Genomic DNA, 19,505 nt, shown 5'->3' with positions numbered 1-19,505 from the left:
TTGCATTGGCCGTCTAATAGTTCGGCGGCACACCGAACACTGTGAGACTTCATTTAATAAAGTACAATTCGAGTTATCAGTCGTGTTTAAATGGTTCAAATGGCTCTGAGCACTATGGGACTTAACATCTATGGTCATCAGTCCCCTAGAACTTAGAACTACTTAAACCTAACGAACCTAAGGACATCACACAACACCCTGCCATCACGAGGCAGAGAAAATCCTGACCCCGCCGGGAATCGAACCCAGGAACCCGGGCGTGGAAAGAGAGAACGCTACCGCACGACCACGAGATGCGAGCGTGTTTAAATGACTGAGGACACAGACCTCTCGATCTTTGCTATTTTTCAATGTCCACCATTTCTCAGTATGTTACCCGTAAGGCTACAGTGGTCAGAGGAAGCGTAACCGTCGCCTGTCATTTGGTATACTTGTCTACTCATAGATATCACTGTTCCGGTTTACCTGCTGGCTGAGATTTGCGCACCCGTACTGCATTTATGCACTTTTGCATATTGAGCAGCCTTGTGTATATATGTTATTCTTCGTAAAATGGGGCGTCGACATTCAAGAAATGTTCAAAACAAACAATTGACTTGCACCAGCCCCATCGAATCAAAAATGGCGTGCCATCATCATCACAGATGTTCGCAACATCAAGACTGAAGGCGAAGTATGTGGGAACTACAGACCGTGCAGGACATTCAGCTAAGTATCCACTCTCGAAGAATGCATATCAAGACTGAAGGCGAACTATGTGGGAACTACAGACCGTGCAGGACATTCAGCTAAGTATCCACTCTCGAAGAATGCATATCAAGACTGAAGGCGAACTATGTGGGAACTACAGACCGTGCACGACATTCAGCTAAGTATCCACTCTCGAAGAATGCATATAGAATCATATCGATGTCACGGGGTAATGAGAACTGATTGAATGTGATGGCATAGAAACTAATGCAAAACAGTCCGACGTGCAGCTTATCGTGAAACTGGCTATCTGTTAAATTGTAGATGCAGATAGTGCGGTAATATGTTTTATAGGCACGGGAAAAGTAAACATACAGAGACTGAATTTGACCGAGGTTCAAGGTGGTACAAACTGCAGTGTTCCAAACTTCTCAGGAGGGATAGTTTGCTCTAATGCAGTGTGATTTTAATATGCTGACCTCGAATCGAGTAAACACAAGTTATTTTGGCCAGTTGTTGAACAAAATCGGTGGTCATAATATAGTTGTATATCTGCTAGATTCATTGTGCCTCTCTTGCTTGCTGTGACGTGAATACTCCCTACTACCCTTGTAAGATCACGCATACGAGAAAGAATCGTAGGGTCAGAGCACCTCCAACGTCTCACAGCACAATAAATAACTTTCGAAACACTTTACCGTTCAGATCAACATTTGGCGCAATTTATACGAATGCATTAGGGATTAATGTTAGTTGATCTTAATACAAGTGTGTAGGTACCTTTAGTTTCCTGGCTTCCTTTCATATTTCTTCCTCAAATCACGATTTGTCGGAGTTGAAATAAAGTTCGTTAACAAACTATGGGGTAAGTTTGTTTATCTCATCTAGAATCTGTCAAGCCGAAAATGGCACTGAGCACTATGCGACTTAACATCTCAGGTCGTCAGTCCCCTAGAACTTACAATTACTTATACCTAACTAATCTAAGGACATCACACACATTCATGCCGAGGCAGGATTCGAACCGGTGACCGTAGCGTGTCGGGCCGTTTCCGCGTTTTCTGTGCTCAAGTAGGCGCTTTGTTTGAATCAAGTTATCTTACTTTTCCCTAATTGAAGATATCCAAACGTCCATCGCTTCCCTTGAAACCATTTACGTAGATCTGTACAGGATGAGCAGTGAGTCACTATCGTGAACGTCCTGTAAGTTGTATCGAGAATCCTTGAAACGCACAAACACCAGGTTTTGCAACAAGTGCGTCCTGTCCTCCAAGGAATATCTGTAGATTTTCTCATGCACTATCCGGTCACATTGCTGCGGACCTATTCCATATTTGTTTGCATTTTTTGTTTTTTGCCTGCTGCAGGTGTGCTTTTATTTCAGTAATTGTGTTTAGTAACCGCCGACTGGACAACCATTGTTGGTCACTACGTTTTACTGGAGACGGGATTTGTGCCTCCCTGTCCGACATATACGATGAACTACGTAGCTCGATAAACGCTTCAGTGTCACTCTCAGTTGTCACGCACGTATCACCATTACTGTACTCCTCATGTACATTATCCGCTTACGGAATCACACATTTCACTGACTGATCTTGCAGAAACGCTAATATTTCATCGGCAACTCCTTTCTTACGCACATAAATTCTTTTGGCTCATTTCTGAGGAAATGTTAACTTCGCCAACTGTTGTTAGAGATTTAATGCAATGTATGCTTTGTTTATCATTTTATCATTACCATTCCTCTGCTTTGCATGAACAGCACTCGCAGTTAGCACTGTTTGGAGTTACTCGTTGACTAAGCAGTTCAGCCACGTTCCGTAGCCTCGTTCTGTGCCCGCCGATGGGAACCTCCAGTTCCCGCCCTGCTGCCATTAACAGCCAATATTGTGGTTGCATGACAATACGAGGGGTGTCGATTGCCGCAAACATCAACGGCATTTTGTGAACTCCCTACTACCCTCAAACAGCTACTTCTCAGATATAGCTGACGTAATAACAGATTACAACTAAACTTCCACCGAACGTTGGTTCAAATGACTCTGAACACTATGGGACTTAACATCTATGGTCATCAGTCCCCTAGAACTTAGAACTACTTAAACCTAACTAACCTAAGGACAGCACACAACACCCAGTCATCACGAGGCAGAGAATATCCTTGACCCCGCCGGGAATCGAACCCGGGAACCCGGGCGTGGGAAGCGAGAACGCTACCGCACAACCACTATCTGCGTACCCACCGAACTTTGCTTGAATATATTACAAATGATTAAACTCTTTTGATTTTCTCCTGCCTAAAAATCCGCCACGGCTCCTAAAAAATCTTTTAACAACGGTCTATCTTGTCACACGTTAGTGAAATGGTAGTGCAGTATGTAGACGAAGGCACCCCAAATAGTACGCTGTGCATCTGTCGAAATTTCTGATCGTATAAGACTCACTTCATTTCTCAAAACACGGCATGGCCTGTTATTCTAGTTCACACTGCCCCGCCAAGGTTACACATTTGGAGCATGTTATATGAATCATTTCCTAAGAATGCCTTCAAGCAGCTTGTCCAATGAATTTCTTCTTAAAAATGAAACAAATATTACTGGATAAAATTTACTAAATAATTCTCGTACATCACCAAAATATCGAATTTGCTTCCAAAAAATAACTAGCTCAAAATGTGTTTCATCACCCGTTCATTAGTGAACGTTTGTGGCGAGGCACAGCGGCCATTTTATGGGCAAATGAGTGGGAATATGTGGTGGAGTATTGTCCGCAGCTCGTGGTCGTGCGGTAGCGTTCTCGTTTACCACGCCCGGGTTCGATTCCCGGCGGGGTCAGGGATTTTCTCTGCCTCGTGATGACTGGGTGTTGTGTGCTGTCCTTAGGTTAGTGAGGTATAAGTAGTTCTAAGTTCTAGGGGACTGATGACCGTAGATGTTAAGTCCCATAGTGCTCAGAGCCATTAGAACCATTTTTTGGTGGAGTACTGCTGCAGTCATTTGTGTTATAGCGACACAAGTACTGAGCTATTTCGAGACGGGCCATGCGTTCTCGGTGAAATCTGCCAGCTGTCATACACAGTAGAAGCGAGGGCATTGTTCCATCAACGGGTACCAGTGGTGCTGGGCAGAACTTGACTACAAGCGTCAGATTTGCGTTTCAGGTGCACTGATACTTGGTATAATTAGCTGTGATTTTGGTTGGAGTTTCATTTGTAGCCAAGCAATTCTACCAGGACATGTGGACTATGTTAGGAGTCACCAGAATGATTGACAATTTTGGATCTCTTTCGCAGTACTAGGTACCTTCACTGAATTGACTGTCTGAACTTAGTGCCTCGGCACAACGGCCCATCTCTGGATTACTGCGTCAGTAAGCTCGACTCCTGCCCCGAGGGAAGTAGGTCGTATCCCGCGCATGGTAACCGTCTGCCACCATTACGGTGGACGCGCCGCTCGCCAGCGGCCCCTGGGACACAGTCCTTCATTGCAGAGATGGCTCCGACCGCCTTTGTGCGAGGTATTTGTGGCACAACGCACGCAACGTGATCATGGGCCACACACTAAGCACAGTGATCAGGGAAACTGGCCACGCGTGTGCAACTAGCTGGCTGAATTATGGCTGTCGCCTCAGCCAGCTCGCCTCAAGTGGAAGGGAGGCGCGTGGGTGCTATGACTCACAGACGTAGTTCAAAAGTACAAGTAAAATAAAGCCATACGTCTCTGGCCCTTCATCCGCATATCATCCCGTTTCAACCCTCTGCCGCCGGCCATTCTGCGTCGTATCCGTCCGTGCATCCCCGGGGTCGGCTGTAGTGAGACTAAAGGTAAGCAGGCAACGAAACAAACTGAAAAGAAACTGTGGTATTAACAGAAAACAGATCAGAAACCAAAAAGTTATGAAGTGCATAACTTAGCAGAGAAAGTTCATCAAAATCGACTACTGAATATCGTCAGTCTCATCTCGATCCACCCCGTCACTGTAACATGGTCCTCCTTGGTATTCTATCCTGTCGAAATGTTGTTTGCTTAAGTTTATTCCACTCATCCACGTCACGGCTCCTAAAATTACCCACTGTGTGAGACGTATTGCTTCAACGTAAACAAAATAAATTTCAACTGGTTCAGAGCATTTTCGGTCACATTCACATCAGGACATTTCTCAGGCCGGAACGCCTGAGGAAAGGTGAGCACGCGGTAGGTACTGTGTATCGCTTCCAAGGACGGATCCACTGTTGAAATGCTGTGCGTAAACACTGGTTCCTGGCCCGATACTGAAACTCTTTCATATTATTATCGATATCGCTGAGAAATGTGCAGCTTCCATACACGAGACCGGCTCATAACATGCGTGAATCAGTTTCCTGTTGGGACAGTGCGTCTTGTCTGACACGATCTGACCACCTCCAGTCTCTTCAACGATGAACATCAGGCTATAGACAAATCCTACACTTTTCGTTGAAGTTTTTGATTGAGTATGCTTTCAAGGTGTTGTCTGACCTGCCTTGTTTGTGCACCATGATGATATAGGGTTTGTACTGGCAATCGTATTAATATCTAGGAACGAAGTTAGTAGTGTAGAAATAGTTTCGCATTCTCAGCTGTATCCAGTAGCGTGCACTCGGCGCACTTTCGAGCTGTACTTATCACAGTATCAACTCCAGTATTACTAATACGAGGAGTGTCCAACCTTGCTTTTGTGACAGCCTGAATTCTGCTAGGGAGACTTTTAGTGAGGTGTCTGAAAGTCTCTGGAGAAATAGCAGCCCATTCTTCCTCTCAAGGCCGAACTAGAGAATCTAGTGATGTTATATGCTGGGGTCTGCAGCGACGTTCATGTTCTAACTCTTCCCAGAGGTGTCTCGTTGTTTTCAGATAGGGACTATAGTAGGCTAGTTCATATCAGAAATGTTGTCCACAAACAAGTGCCCCACTGATGCCTTTTTATGAGGGGTCCACCGTCATGCGGATACAAAAAATATCTTAGATCCGTTCTAATACTGTACGAATTACACAATGTTGTAAAACGTGTCCATATCATTCTGCATTTAGCGTTTTCTTCAGCGCAATAAGGGTACCACATATGAACAACGTTAAACACCCCCATACCGAACAGCATCTCCTCTCTACGTCGCTATTGGAACCCTTCCATCGGATTTCAACAGTCTACAGCATGATTCATCACACCAAATCACTGGTTTCCAATCCTCCACTGTCCAAAAGCTCAGCTCAAGATTCTTTTACAATTGACGACTATGCGCGGCTTATGAGAAGATGCTCGATCATTGCAACCCATTCTTTTAACTCCATACGAAACGAGTTGTTCTGATGGCCAGTTTGTTGGTAATAATTCGGAGTTCATGACTGATTCCTTCCGCTGATTTCTTGCTATATTTACTACCGCTCCTTGCTACTCTGCGTCGTCTGTTTGTCAGCACACGAAGCCGGCCTCGTCTTGGTATAACTGTTTCCATTTCATAGTCACATCACAAACCGTCCATTTGGGCAGCTTCAGGAGGGTTAAAATGTCCCAGATTGATTTGTTACTTATGTGAATATAGTAATTAGTCCACGTTAGAAGATACTTAGCTCTCCCGACGGGTCAGTTGTGTAGCTACTGCTTCTCTATCGACAGCACCATATCATCATTTTCTTTTATACTTGCTTGTTACATGTATTGGTGAGCTCCGCATTACGGAGGGGTGACCGGATCCTTTGATCTAAGGTGTTTTGTAGCCGGCGTTAGCTTATGTAGTTGACTCCGAGCGACCACTACGAGGATTATGTCGCTTGTCTTGTCCCTCACGACGGCAGGTTAACTGCCGAATGCCGTCACTCTGGTCTGTGCCAACTAAACGGCCATTCTCTCATCCTCAAAATTCTTCCCGTTATAAACTGAAAGAGGACGCACGGTTGTTAGCCACATCTGCAGGTTGCGATACTGTGTTTAAGCACGAAAGAAACCTGTTCAATGTCCTCTATACATTTCTAGTGCCACTCGCGGTCGGAACAGTGTTCTACTGAGTTCCGGGTGTATTAGATCGGAAACAAGTGAATTCGAGGGCGAGCAAATTTTTGGGGCTCGTATGGTGGTTGGTTCCAGGACCAAGGGCGAAGAGAGGTAGTGTTCGGTGTTTAAAAGAGCGAGGATTAATGGGACGTACAGGAAAAAGAGGATACAAATCATCCGCTAAATCATAACACAGACAAAAGTGTGTGCTGAGTGATCGTGATGGGCGGTCATGTGGGAGGGTTGTGACGAGAGGATGGCAACTGCAGTAGCCAATGCAAAGATGAGTGATGAACAGGAAATGCACCATCCTCTAAATCATAACACGGGCAAAGGTGCGTGTTGACTGATCGTGGGGGGCGACCGTTTGGGTCAGTAATGACGAAGACGGACAACTGCAAGTGTGTGAGCACCAGTATCTCTCTCGAGCGAGTTATGACGCAAAAGAGACAACTGCAAGCAACGTTGCTAGTACCAATAATAATACCTCCATTGTGATGCAATACAGCTTTAATTCAATACGACGTAAACGTAAAAAGCACAATCACAAATATCACATGCGTTGTGTCGTAAAGTGACTGCGAGCGTCAACAGTTCCACAATATTCATAATAATTATTTATTGATTTTGTGACACGTAATGTCAGTGAAAGCTGGTTTGTGCCTCTTGAACGAGGAACGAAGTGGGTCGATGTAATTAGCCTTTGTGCAAATTATTGTTGTCCCTACGCCACACTGTGACGAAATATGTAAGTAAGTATTTGAGTCCTGCTATCAAGAGATTTTAACGTTGGATTTTCATGAAGAGTACGAGGTACCGATTATGAAATCTTTGGTAATGTATTTTCATTATGAGATGTTCTTATCTATGCCTTTCTTAAGTAACTAGAATCCCTGTGTAACTTACGTCGCCTTCTGAGAAGGTTGCAAGTATCGGGAATTACCTGAATGGTAGTCAGAAACGTGACACCAAATTATAATGAGGATGTAATAAAGTCTTCTAGGAACTTCATTTCCTTGCAACATCAACACTGACGGGTATCATCCGCTACTCTGTGGATTTTTCAAAAGCACCATACACATTCTTGCCATCTTCCTGAGCACTGTAAGTAGGTAGTCCGATTCACGGTTAAAAAACATAATTGAAATTATATCTTTGAACTTTCAAGGTCACGAAGAGGTGCACAGAAGTCCCAAGTAAGTTATCTGCATGAAGTCTGTATTTCATTCCATTAACTTCGACGAAGTTGACCTACTACATAACTACAAATAAACCTACAGTGCTGCATAGCTAGTTAAACATCAATAAGCAGTGAGCAGTAAGAATTTTTCACAAAGCAAATTGTTCTTACAGTAATTGCAGTAAGCACTGCGACCGTTTCAGTTGCTAGAGGTACACCACTTATCACACGCCCCCACGAAATTACAACAGATACCTGAATATCAGCAGTCAACTTTCGAAAGGGACAGGAATGCTCACCCTTGGGGGAAGTGGCGAGCACCAAGTGCTGCGGATGCAGGCTGATGATCCTCTTGACGAGGTCGATCTGCTCCAGCGTCAGCTGCACCGCGTCCAGGTACTGCGCGCCGCATGGCACGTACGCCGACCAGAACTGTAACAGCACACAGTTCGCAATGAGACTCCTCCATGAAATGATCAGCTTTTGTTTTTTAAGAGCAACGTCAGACCTACTTTTACGTTCCCAAATTTTGTCCCGAGCTGCACTCGACATCTTCAAAGATGACCGTGGTTCCGCTGAGTCTTCCCGTCTGACGAATTGCAAGTCTAAGGAAGCATAAATACGGTTGACATGGGATGTGGTAGAAGCTTTCATTTCATCGTCAGAGATAATATTTGTCAGAATGAAAACTTAGCGGTGGACTGGCAACTGTTAAAGGCAATACTCAATGGTCGATTCTGTACTACCACTGTCCGTATATCATTAAGAGCCGTGACTTATACTTTGCTGTTAAAATAATCTTCATTTTACATATTTCTTTATAAAGAAATGGAAAAATCATTTCGTCACTGTAGATAAAATTACGGTTTTGGAAAAATTTTTCTTCATCTACAATGAATTGCTATCTACAACTACATAGAGAATCCTTCGAGCTACATTAACGTGGGGAGAATTTACACAGAAGAAAAGTTAGGGACCGTACTGATAAGCGGGAAGCACACTTACAGAGTCGATCATTTTCTCTGTAAGTGACGCCAATAGATTATTAAAGGATATCTCTGTCGAAAAAAGTCAGCTTCCTCCGGAACCCTTCTTATCAGCTCTTATTCACCCTCGGACGTCCAATCCGTCATTTCGAAAGTCTGAGTGGAACAGTGATCACCTCTGAAGATGTTCAGCGCAGCCCAGGACGAAACGTTAGGAACAGGAAAGCTTCTTGGGCACTATCGTACAATCCGAAAGCATCACGAGCAACTAAGACTTCCGGTCGCGAAGCCCTTCATTGTGAAACAACGTGAAAGTTCCATCTGTTTACCTTTCGTCACAAGAGTAAGAGTTATAGACGAAGTGGATACTGACCTACATCTAATGCTCCATCGGAGTGAAACGTCTGAAAGAAAACACTCTCCTACAATGGTCTAAAGGGTCCACGAGGGAGAAGGGCGCGTTATGTTCTTGGGAACTTTTCCGTAGCATTGCCTGAGTGATCTCATCAATCTGGAGAGAACAGTGGACCAACAAAAATAGGCAACTATTCTTGAGGACCACGCTGTTTGTTTCTCCTCGACACGATGATATCTACCAGCAGGACAATGCAACGTGTTACACAGCTCCCAGTGTACGAGCGTGATGAGTTAACCGTGCTCCCCAGGCCAGGAAATTCCCTGGATTTAAACCAAGTCCAGAAACTGTGGGATTCAGTTCACGCCATAGATACTCCACCGTGAAACCTAATGCAGTTCTGGTCAAGGCAGTCCAGTCGGCTTGGCTCCACGTTTCTGGTGCTACCTACCACAACCTTGTTGACTCTCTTACTGGTCGTTCCGCAGGGATAGTTACTAGGCTTTTGACAGGCTCTCACACTAATGTGACTAGACAGTGTAGTAGTAAGACCGGTCCCAGTTTGCGCCACGGCTTGTGAGGCTGCGTCGATCAGCATGTGTAGCAATTCACGGAACACGATTGTCCCCTATAGTTGTACGTCGGGCGCTGAGGCAGTGTTTAACTGCGATACTCATATACTTGCAAACAATGCATAAATAAAATGTGGTGCAATTGTCGTTCAGGTCCACAAAGTAGTGACGCATGCATAAAAGCCACAGTTTTCGAAACCACATTCACTGGTATACGAGTTCGGAGATTTTTACAGTACAAGGAAGACAGTTGCAGGAATGGCCTACAAGAATATGTCGGGCCAGGAAGCCATGCCATTAACTGAGAACAAGTATTTTGCTAGATTAACCACAACCCAAGCACTGCTACAAGACTACATGCGGAATTCCTATCTCTACCAACTCTGGGATCCTGAATTAGGCTTGTTACTTGCGACTTAACTTCCTCTAACGCGGCGGACCATTACGAAAAATGTTGTCGCGCTATCCATGCATCAAAGGATAAAAACAATACGACAGAACTCTAAATGATAACTTCAGTTTCGACAAGACGTACGTCTCTATATATAAATCTAATTATCATCAATATAAATCAGCTATTGTTGTCAATAGCACCATCCGTATTATAGAACAGGATTTTCTATCGGAGTTGCTACCTAATAGATCGCTTTAACCGACGTCGTGCATAAATAATACCTACCCATGTTTGTTTCACCTATCAATGACACGGACCTAATGTGTCGAACAACACTTAGCCAACAATAATTTAGACACAGTCATGAAGATTTAAAAATAAATGTTACAGACCCCACGAAAGAAAATAACAAAGTCACCTGAGAGGGGAGTGTACTATAACAAGAAATGTTGAATAACTTGCCCTCCTTTAACAATGGCAACCAATATCATGTTATATCGAGAGGTAGGAAATCAATTATCTAAAAACAAGAGTTTCCTTCGCATTTACTATTCTAAATAATTATTACTGAAGTTTAGCTATATCCCTCAATTGTAACAACGTAGTCAGGTACCAAATTAGTCGGGAACGGCTGAGAAGTTGGGCACGGTGGAGAGACAATATGTATTTTCAAAATACTGGACTCAGTGTGCTAACATTGAATTTCACCTCAGTGATTTATAAATTAGGGCTGCGACAATAGGAACAAAGTACTGTATAAAGGAACGAAATTGGCAATTCTTAACGTAAATCATTCAGTTTGTAGATGTTAATACTACAGGCAAGAAAGCACGAATTAATATTACGCGATTTAACGCACGTCATTCGTTGCAGTGTTGCGGGATACGTTGGAAAAATCGATAATAGAATCGTTATAAGAGGAAACTCTCACCATATTATTAGAAAATCTTCCTACAAAAGCGCAAACAGCGATGTAAAACACAACCAGTGGTGGATAAATGTATGGTGACCGTAAGAAATACTATGATAGCTTCCATGGAAGTAATTGTGAGTGATTTAGGCTCGCTTCACGCGCCTGTATTCATTACCTCTTGAAACTTGGGCTGGATACACTCAACTCGACCAATCTTCCAGCCTTCCGATGACGTCACTGATATCTCCCTCACGTCGATGAAATGCGAAGGAAAACTGACTGCAATATCAGACTATATTTAGTGATACGGGCTCAACGGGTGACACAGAAACAGAAACTGAAATCCTAATAAACTGTATAAATGAAGCTACTGAAACCTCTATTTCTCAACTTAAACCTTCACACTAGCTTCCGCCAAGGTGGAGGAAAAGACAGAATACAAATATCATGGAAAAACGCATTGAGCCTTTTCGGTATACTGTAATGAGTTAAAACATCCGAGTACCTGATTAATAACTTGTTGGACCACTTTTGGAACCAAACGCGGAAGCGAATCTCAGTACCATGGATTCGGCAAATCCTTGGTAGGTTTATGGGGGATACCTGTCATCAGGTACCTCCGCACAGGTAAGCCAGCTGTAGTAGATATGAGCCGGTGATGTATGGGCGTGAGGTCTCCCGCGACAACTTTCCAAACGTATTCCATCGGATTTAGATTCGGCAAGTTTATGGCCAAGACATAAAAAGTGAGGTCGTTATCATGCTGTTCAAACTATAACAGCACAATTTAGGCCTTGTGACATAGACAGCTATGCTGGTGGAATTCACAAGTGCCCTTGCGTAAGATGCTAAGCAAGAAGGAATGCAGCGGGTCCCATGGAAGGCCAGTAAAACGCCCGCAATGCTTGCACCACTGCTCTGCACCCGTGTCGCGGTGCATATTTCGAGCAGCTGTCAGCGTGGATAAAAGCGTATTAGGAGAATATCGCCAAACTTGCGTAGCAAGAATCGTGATTCATCCGGCCAGGTAAAACGTTTTCATTCTCTCTGATCCTGTGTCCACTGTAATCTTACGCGACGTCAAAATGGAAACACTTACGGTCGTTTGCTGTTGAGCCCCGTGTTCAGGAACGTGCTTCGCAACTCTTGTGTCTATACCAGGCTACTCTGCACTCTGTAGTCAATCTTGCACAGATCGCTGGATGTCTTGTCCTACAGAACTGGCAAGCCTCTGTCCTATAAGTTCTGCTATGACGTGCAGTTGTCAAAAGTCTTCTCGCTTTCTCGCGGTTTCACCGTGTTTCAACTACTTTGCATAGGTGCTAACAACAGTAGCATGCTAACAGCCGGCCAGCTAACATTTATCATAGTCTTTTATGTAAGTACAAATCCTCATTTGCTGCCCGTGTCTTCTATAGGTCGATGCAGCTCGAATGAACCAGACGGAGCTCGGAAGATTCAACTGGTAGCTTTTCCCGCATCCTCCATATTCATGTAAGTTTACCCGTAATGATTTTCAAATGTCCCCCCAATACAAAGGTCCATTTTCAGGTAAGCACTTTGACACTAATCATGAAATGACAGCTACAGTGAACAGCTGGTTACGAGCATAGGACCCAACATCGTACATGGTTGGGTTGGTTGGTTGTTTGGGGAAGGAGACCAGACAGCCTGGTCATCGGTCTCATCGGATTAGGGAAGGATGGGGAAGGAAGTCGGCCGTACCCTTTCAGAGGAACCATCCCGGCATTTGCCTGCAGTGATTTAGGGAAATCACGGAAAACCTAAATCAGGATGGCCGGACGCGGGATTGAACCGTCGTCCTCCCGAATGCGAGTCCAGTGTCTAACCATCGTACATGGTACTGGTGGAATTAGAGCTGTGGGGACGGGAAGGGTCCTGAGTCGTGTTTGGGCAGCTCAGTTGGTACAGAACTTGCCCGCGAAAGGCAAAGGTCCCGAGTTCGAGTCTCAGTCCGGCACACAGTTTTAATCTGTCAGGAAGTTTCATATCAGAGCACACTCTGCTTCAGAGTGAAAATCTCATTCTGCACCCTTTTCCAATTTGCGGCAGGCTGAGGTTGCAAGAATTTTTTGTGGTCTATTCTATTGAGCGATGTAAAAACAAAACGCTGTAGCTGGGAACAGAGCAGGCAATTTCAATAATCCATTACTAAAATCAACTTGGTTGGTAAGGGGTGATTTGTATCAGTTAATTGGAAGAAAGTGAACTCCTTAGACAAAATTGCTTCTAAATAAACTTCATTGTAGATTACCGGGTTCGGTAAGCGTGGTTACCATCTCCAGATCTGTGAAAGCATTCATACAGTGTGAAATTATACAGAGATAAAATTAAGTATGATAGTAGGTACACTTTAATAGCAAAACAGTGTTAGAAATAACTCGATAACAGGTTGTTACGTATCTCTTATACCAGCTGCATAAGTATTCTTTCTACATAGATAGAGTAATTAGCCAAATACTCTTGTTCCAACCCATGCAACACTTTACTTCGATGCAGCCAAGGGTACCGCTAGACTAACAGGTAGTTGCCGGTACTGGCGCCGCACTTGTACAAGTGAATGTAATAAGAATACATTTTAGCTTATGTATCAACAACAAACTTTAGAAGAGGTGTTTAGGAATTTCTTATTCACACATAACAGGAATCCAGCTCCATTAGAACACATAAATAACTTAAACTAAGAAGTACATGAATGTACCTTCTGGCAACACCTGTCGGTGCCCGTTTTCAGTTTTCCGGCCAGTAGCGTCCACCACTTTCAAGTCTAGTAGTGTCCAGGCTGCAGTGAAGTACACAGTAGTGGGTGGTAGGAGACACGAGCACTTGACCAATTTTTTGGCCACATTTGTTTCAAGTCGTCAGTCTACTGACTGGTTAGACGTGGCTCACCACAAATTCATTTTCCGTGCCAAGATTGAATAGCACTTGCACTATATGTCATCAAATATTTACATCATGTATTCCAATCTCTGCCTTCCCCTATAGTTTGCAGCCTCTACAGGTCGCTCTATAACAATGGAAACGTTCCCTGATGTGGTAATAGGCGTCCTTTCACGCTTTCTTGTCAGTGTTGTCCATGTACAGATTTTCTTGATGACTTTTTGGTGAACTTCTTCATTCCTTAACTTATCGGTCCATCTGATCATGAACATTCTCCTGTAGCACCTCATTTCAAGTGCTTCGATTCTCTACTGGTTTTCCCATAGTCCATGTTTCATTGCCTTACAGTGCTGTGCTCTAAACGTACATTCTCAGAAATTTCTTCCTCAAATTAAGATCTTTGTTTGATACTAGCAGACTGCTCTTGTCCTGGAATTCCCTTCTTTTCAGTGCTAGTCTGCTTTTGATCTCCTTCTTGAACCGTCTGTGGTGGATTATTCTGATGTCTAGATAGCAGAACTGCTTGACTTCAGAAAATTCGTGAACTCCAATTATGATTTTAAGTTTCCCTCTGTTCTCATTTATGCTACTTCTCATTGCTTTCGCCTTTCTCAATTCATTCATAAATCATATTCTGTTTTCCTTAGGGTGTTGATTCCATGCAACATATCATGTAATTCTTCTTCCCACTCACTCAGGACATCAATGTCGTCAGGGACTCTTGTGGCTGATATTCTTTCACCCTGAATTTTAGTACCACACTTGATTATTTTATTTCCGCCACTGCTTCTTCAATGTAAACTCGTAAATTGAACAACATGGACGAAAGACTACAGCACTGTCGTACACTCTTTTTAATCATAGCACTACGTTCTTGGTCTTCCTCACTTATTGATCCCTCCTGGATTTTGTACATATTGTTTATTACCTGTCTTTCTGTATAACTTACCCCAATTTTTCTCATAATTGCGAACACATTGCCTTATTTTACCCTGTCGAACGAATTTTCCACGTCAACAAATCCCGGAACGTGTCTTGCTTTTTCTTTCGTCTTGCTTCCAGTAGTAATCGGAACGTCACTATTGCCTTTCTGATGGCTTTATCTTTCCTAAAACCAAACTGATCGGCATCTAATACATAATTGTCTTTTCCAATCTTCTGTGTGTCATTCTATTCAGGAACTTGGATGCATAAGTTGTTGAGCTGATTGTGTGTTAGTTCCCACACTTGTTGTAGCTTGTAATTTTCAGAATTGTGTGGACGATGTTGTTCCGAACGTCTGGTGGTATATAGACAGCCTCCTACATTCTCCACACTTCGTAAACAGCCGGCTGAAGTGGCCGAGCGGTTCTAAGCCATTCAGTTTGGAACCACTCGACCGCTATGGTTGCAGGTTCGAATCCTGCCTCGGGCATGGATGTGTGTGATGGCCTTAGGTTAGTCAGGTTTAATTATTTCTAAGTTCTAGGGGACTGATGACCTGAGCTTTTAAGTCCCATGGTGCTCAGAGCCGTTTCATTCCACATGATCTAAGGTAAACAATTGGTTTGTTGCTACTTTCCCCAATGATTTTAGAAACTCCGAAGGAATGTTACCTCTCCCTTCTGCATCATTCGACCTTAAGTCTTTCAAAGCTCTTTGAAACGTTGATTACAATATTGGCGGCCCTATCTATTTTTCTCCTTGTACCACACCATCACACAGGACTACGCCTTATAGAAGCCTTCAATGTTCTCTTTCCACTTTTCCGCTCTCTTCTATGCAATTAACGTAACACTGGGATTCCCATTGAACACCTCATTTATCGCCATTGCTTTTAATGTCACACAAACTTGCTTTGACGTTTCCGCATCCTGCATCAGTGCTTCCGACAATGGTTTCTTTTTCGATTTTTTCATAGTTTTCATGCAACTATATCCCTTTAGCTTCCATTCACTTCATTTTGATTTTATTCCAACTTGAGATTTATTTCTGTATTCGATAATATCAATGAACACTTTGAATCTCCTTCTTTCTTTGGTCAGCTAAAGTATTTCTTCTGTTCCCCATCAATTTTTCGCAGTTAGGGTCTTTATACGTACGTTTTTCTTTCCAAGATTTCTGACTGCCTTTTTTTACAGATGTCCAGCCCACTTCAGCTAAACTGCTTACTAAGGTATTACTTATTACTTATCGCAGTATCTAGAGCTTCAGAGAACTTCCAGCATATCTCCTCATATCTTCGTACTTCCGTATCGCACTTCTTTGCGCTTTGATTCTTGATAACTAGTTTCTTAATCTTCAGCCTACTATTCTTCATTAAGAATTTTGATCTGAGTTTATATTTGACCGGTATACGCCTTTTAATCTCTGCCTGGTCGTGATGTAACCTAACAGAAATCTTCTGGCATCTTCTGTCCTTTACCAACTATACCGTTACTTCCTCCTCTTTTGACTCTTAAACACAATGTTCGCTGTTGCTGGCTGCAATTTATTGCAGAATTCAAGTGGTCGGTCTCCTCTGTAATTCCAAGCAGCACTCTAAATTCTCTTGTAACCATTCTACTAATACTTCCTCTATAAACGCATTCGAATCACGCATGACAATGTGTTTTACAGTGAAGATCCTAAGTAGCTGGTACACTTGCCTAACATCATGTAGGACTCATGAGCCGTGGCTGTCTCGAGTCATAGTATTCTTGGGTTGAACCTTGATTGCAGTCAGGTGGTTTTATTTCTCCTGCGGTTATCGCGATAATGTTGCTGTCCTCTCCGTGAGTAGCAGCAGCAGCGTGTATCGATACTAGTACTGCTGTACTGTCTTTAGAGTGGCGGATATATTTTCCGGATGGGCGGTGTATGACCAATCGGTCAGTTGGCGTGAAGCAGCGAGGAAGTCTCCGTCGCGCTTACGCTGACTGGGGCCGCTGGAAGTGTGCACTTGCGGTTGGAGTGCTAGGTGCTGCCTGCAGGCGCTACGAAGTTCGTCACCCGCCGATCTTGGACATGAAAGTTGAGTCATCATTTAACCTACGATCGAGCCTCAATTGATTGCATTTCCTCTTTTGATCCTGGTTGTCGCTTTTGGGACATTCCCATGAGTAACAACATGTATGTATTCAAGTCGGCTAAGATTCTAGCCGTCTTCCTGTGGAGTTCAACTTAATTTATTCCCTGCCTGTTATTGAAGTTGACCAGCGGTATCTTCTGCTTGTGGCCGTTCATGTTCCGGTTACGTGCTCTGGTCGTTGGCGTAATTTTTGGCAGTGTATTTTCCTCATCGTGTTGTTGCTGTCCAGCGTTGCGTGTAGTTCGACAACTGAGGTGTTGTTGGTCGTTCTGGGCGCCAATATTCTATGTGTTGTTGTATTGCAATCTTGCGGTCGTTTTACTATTTGGGTGAAGCGTAACTGATTTTGTCTGTCGGTTGGGTTGCATTCAGATTAAAAAGCGCTCCACAGGCTGCCTGTCTCACATAAATGAGCGTCAGTGTTACGATCTCAGACCGACCCTTACAAACATCTGAGGGCCGTTCCTTGTGTGTTACATATAAATTTCCCAGTTTGGGTTTCAGTTATTTGGTTGATGTGTGGCTTTCAGCCGAGTATCTTAAATTAATGTTCTTCTCTTGCCCTTAAGGCATGAGATGGTTATTCTTTTACATGGGGCCTTCACCCGAATTTTACATGCGGTGCTTTAAGGTAAGGCCATCCTTTTAAATTGAAACCCTTCTTTCTAGGGCTTAAACTGCTAAATTATTTGCTGATGTGCGGCCTGCAGCCAAGTTTTTATAGTCTTAAATTAATGTTCTTGTTTTGCCCTTAAGGCATCAGGTTGTTACACTTTTGTATGGGGCCTTCAGCCCAATTTTGCATGAAATGTTTTAAGATAAGGCCTTCCGCCTTTTGATTGAAACTCTTCTTATTGCTTAATATGCGGCCTCCAGCAAAGTTCCATTAATTTTAAATTGCTAAGGCCTTCAGCCCGTTTAGCTTGAAGCTCTACAAAATTTATTTTGGTGAAACCTCCAAAAGAACCTTGTATTTCAATTTCTTTGTAGGCCTTGCGTCACTGATTTTGGACGTGGCTTTCAGCCGATCTAAAGTTAATGAAAGGAGGTAGATCAAAGTCATCAACCGTCCAATGTCATTATTGAAGGACCTGGGCGACACATAAAGCTTTGTGTCGTGCAGTCATCATGGGAACACGAGTGAGCCTTCGGGTCCGAAAGTCCATATGGCTGATATTTCGTAGAATACACTGACACTTTTTGATGTCCCAGCATAGAAATCTGCAGCAATTTTCGGTACGGTTGCACTTCAGTCACGTTCAACAATTCTCTTCAGTAGCCGTTGGTCCCGTTCTTGCAGGATCTTTTCCCGGCTGCCGAGATGTAGGAGATTTGATGTTTCACCGGGTTCCCCTTATTCACGATCGTACGGAAAAATCCCTACCTCATTGCTACCTCGGACATGCTCTGACCCAAGGCTCGTGCCCCGACTATAACACCACGTTCAACCTCATTTCAATCTTGACAATCTGCCGTTGTAGCAACAGTAACCGATCTAAGAACTGCGCCAGACTCCTGTTGTCTTATAAAGGAGTTGCCGACCGCAGCGCCGTATTCTCCCTGGTTACATAACACTGTATTTGAATATGTATGAGTATGCCAGTTTCTTTGGCGCTTGAGAGTATAACTCCCTTTATGTACTGAATTATTCGTTCAGTATCTTCATGTACTTTCTAAATCTCTTCATCTTCCGCTTGCGACGTGCGGATGTATATATGGACTACTTTGGTGGCGACTATTTGCTGTAGATTCTAAAGAGAACAACATTTTCAGTAACTCATTTTCTTTCCTACCTTCCTTGTTATAACTAACAGTACTGACGTTGTACATTTTCAGTTGCTTACGATATTACATCATCACGTTCATATTTCGGTTGTTCCTTATCCCGACTCGTAGATCTTTTATATGGTTATTGTATCTTTTCCTCACGATATTCCCCAGGATATCCGAATGGAGGGCCATTCTGGAATCTTTTGCCAATGGAGAGGTCATAATGACACTTTTTCAATAACAGATCCCGTGCCTATTGACACACAATGTGTATCTTTAATGCAGTGGTTTCCATTACCTTCTGCAACCTTATGTCGTTGATCATTGCTGAATATTCCGTCTTTAGGGGTAGTTTCGGCCAAGGACAATGGTGTGTCGCCGGCCGGAGTAGCCTTGCAGTTCTAGTTAGGTTTGAGTAGTTCTAAGTTCTGGGGGACTTAAAACCTCAGCAGTTGAGTCCCATAGTGCTCAGAGCCATTTGAACCATTTTTTCCCAATAATTCAAATTTATTTGGAGAGGTGTGTTAGAGATTCTTTATATCTCTACAAGTCAACTGTTGTACTCTACCACCTGGTATGTTAGTCATTTTCAGGAAATCGCAGTTGATCAGTTCTCCCTTTAACTTTCAGTATAAGGCAACACCTGTTCCTCTGTATATTCTGACGCACAGGAAATAGTAACT

General features: G+C 43.4%; 1 protein-coding gene across 1 annotated transcript in view; it reads right to left on the bottom strand.

Moving 5' to 3' along the window:
- The window catches only part of LOC126355434 (dipeptidase 1-like), a 612,970-nt gene that overhangs the window by 173,902 nt on the left and 419,563 nt on the right, over positions 1-19,505 (bottom strand). Inside the window, exon 6 of the mRNA XM_050005743.1 lies at positions 8,179-8,311. Coding sequence (XP_049861700.1) covers positions 8,179-8,311 — 133 coding nt within the window. The remainder of the gene's footprint in view (positions 1-8,178; positions 8,312-19,505) is intronic.

This window comes from Schistocerca gregaria, chromosome 3 (assembly GCF_023897955.1).
Source record: "Schistocerca gregaria isolate iqSchGreg1 chromosome 3, iqSchGreg1.2, whole genome shotgun sequence".
Taxonomy (NCBI): domain Eukaryota; kingdom Metazoa; phylum Arthropoda; class Insecta; order Orthoptera; family Acrididae; genus Schistocerca; species Schistocerca gregaria.
This window is presented reverse-complemented; position numbering and strand designations above follow the sequence as displayed.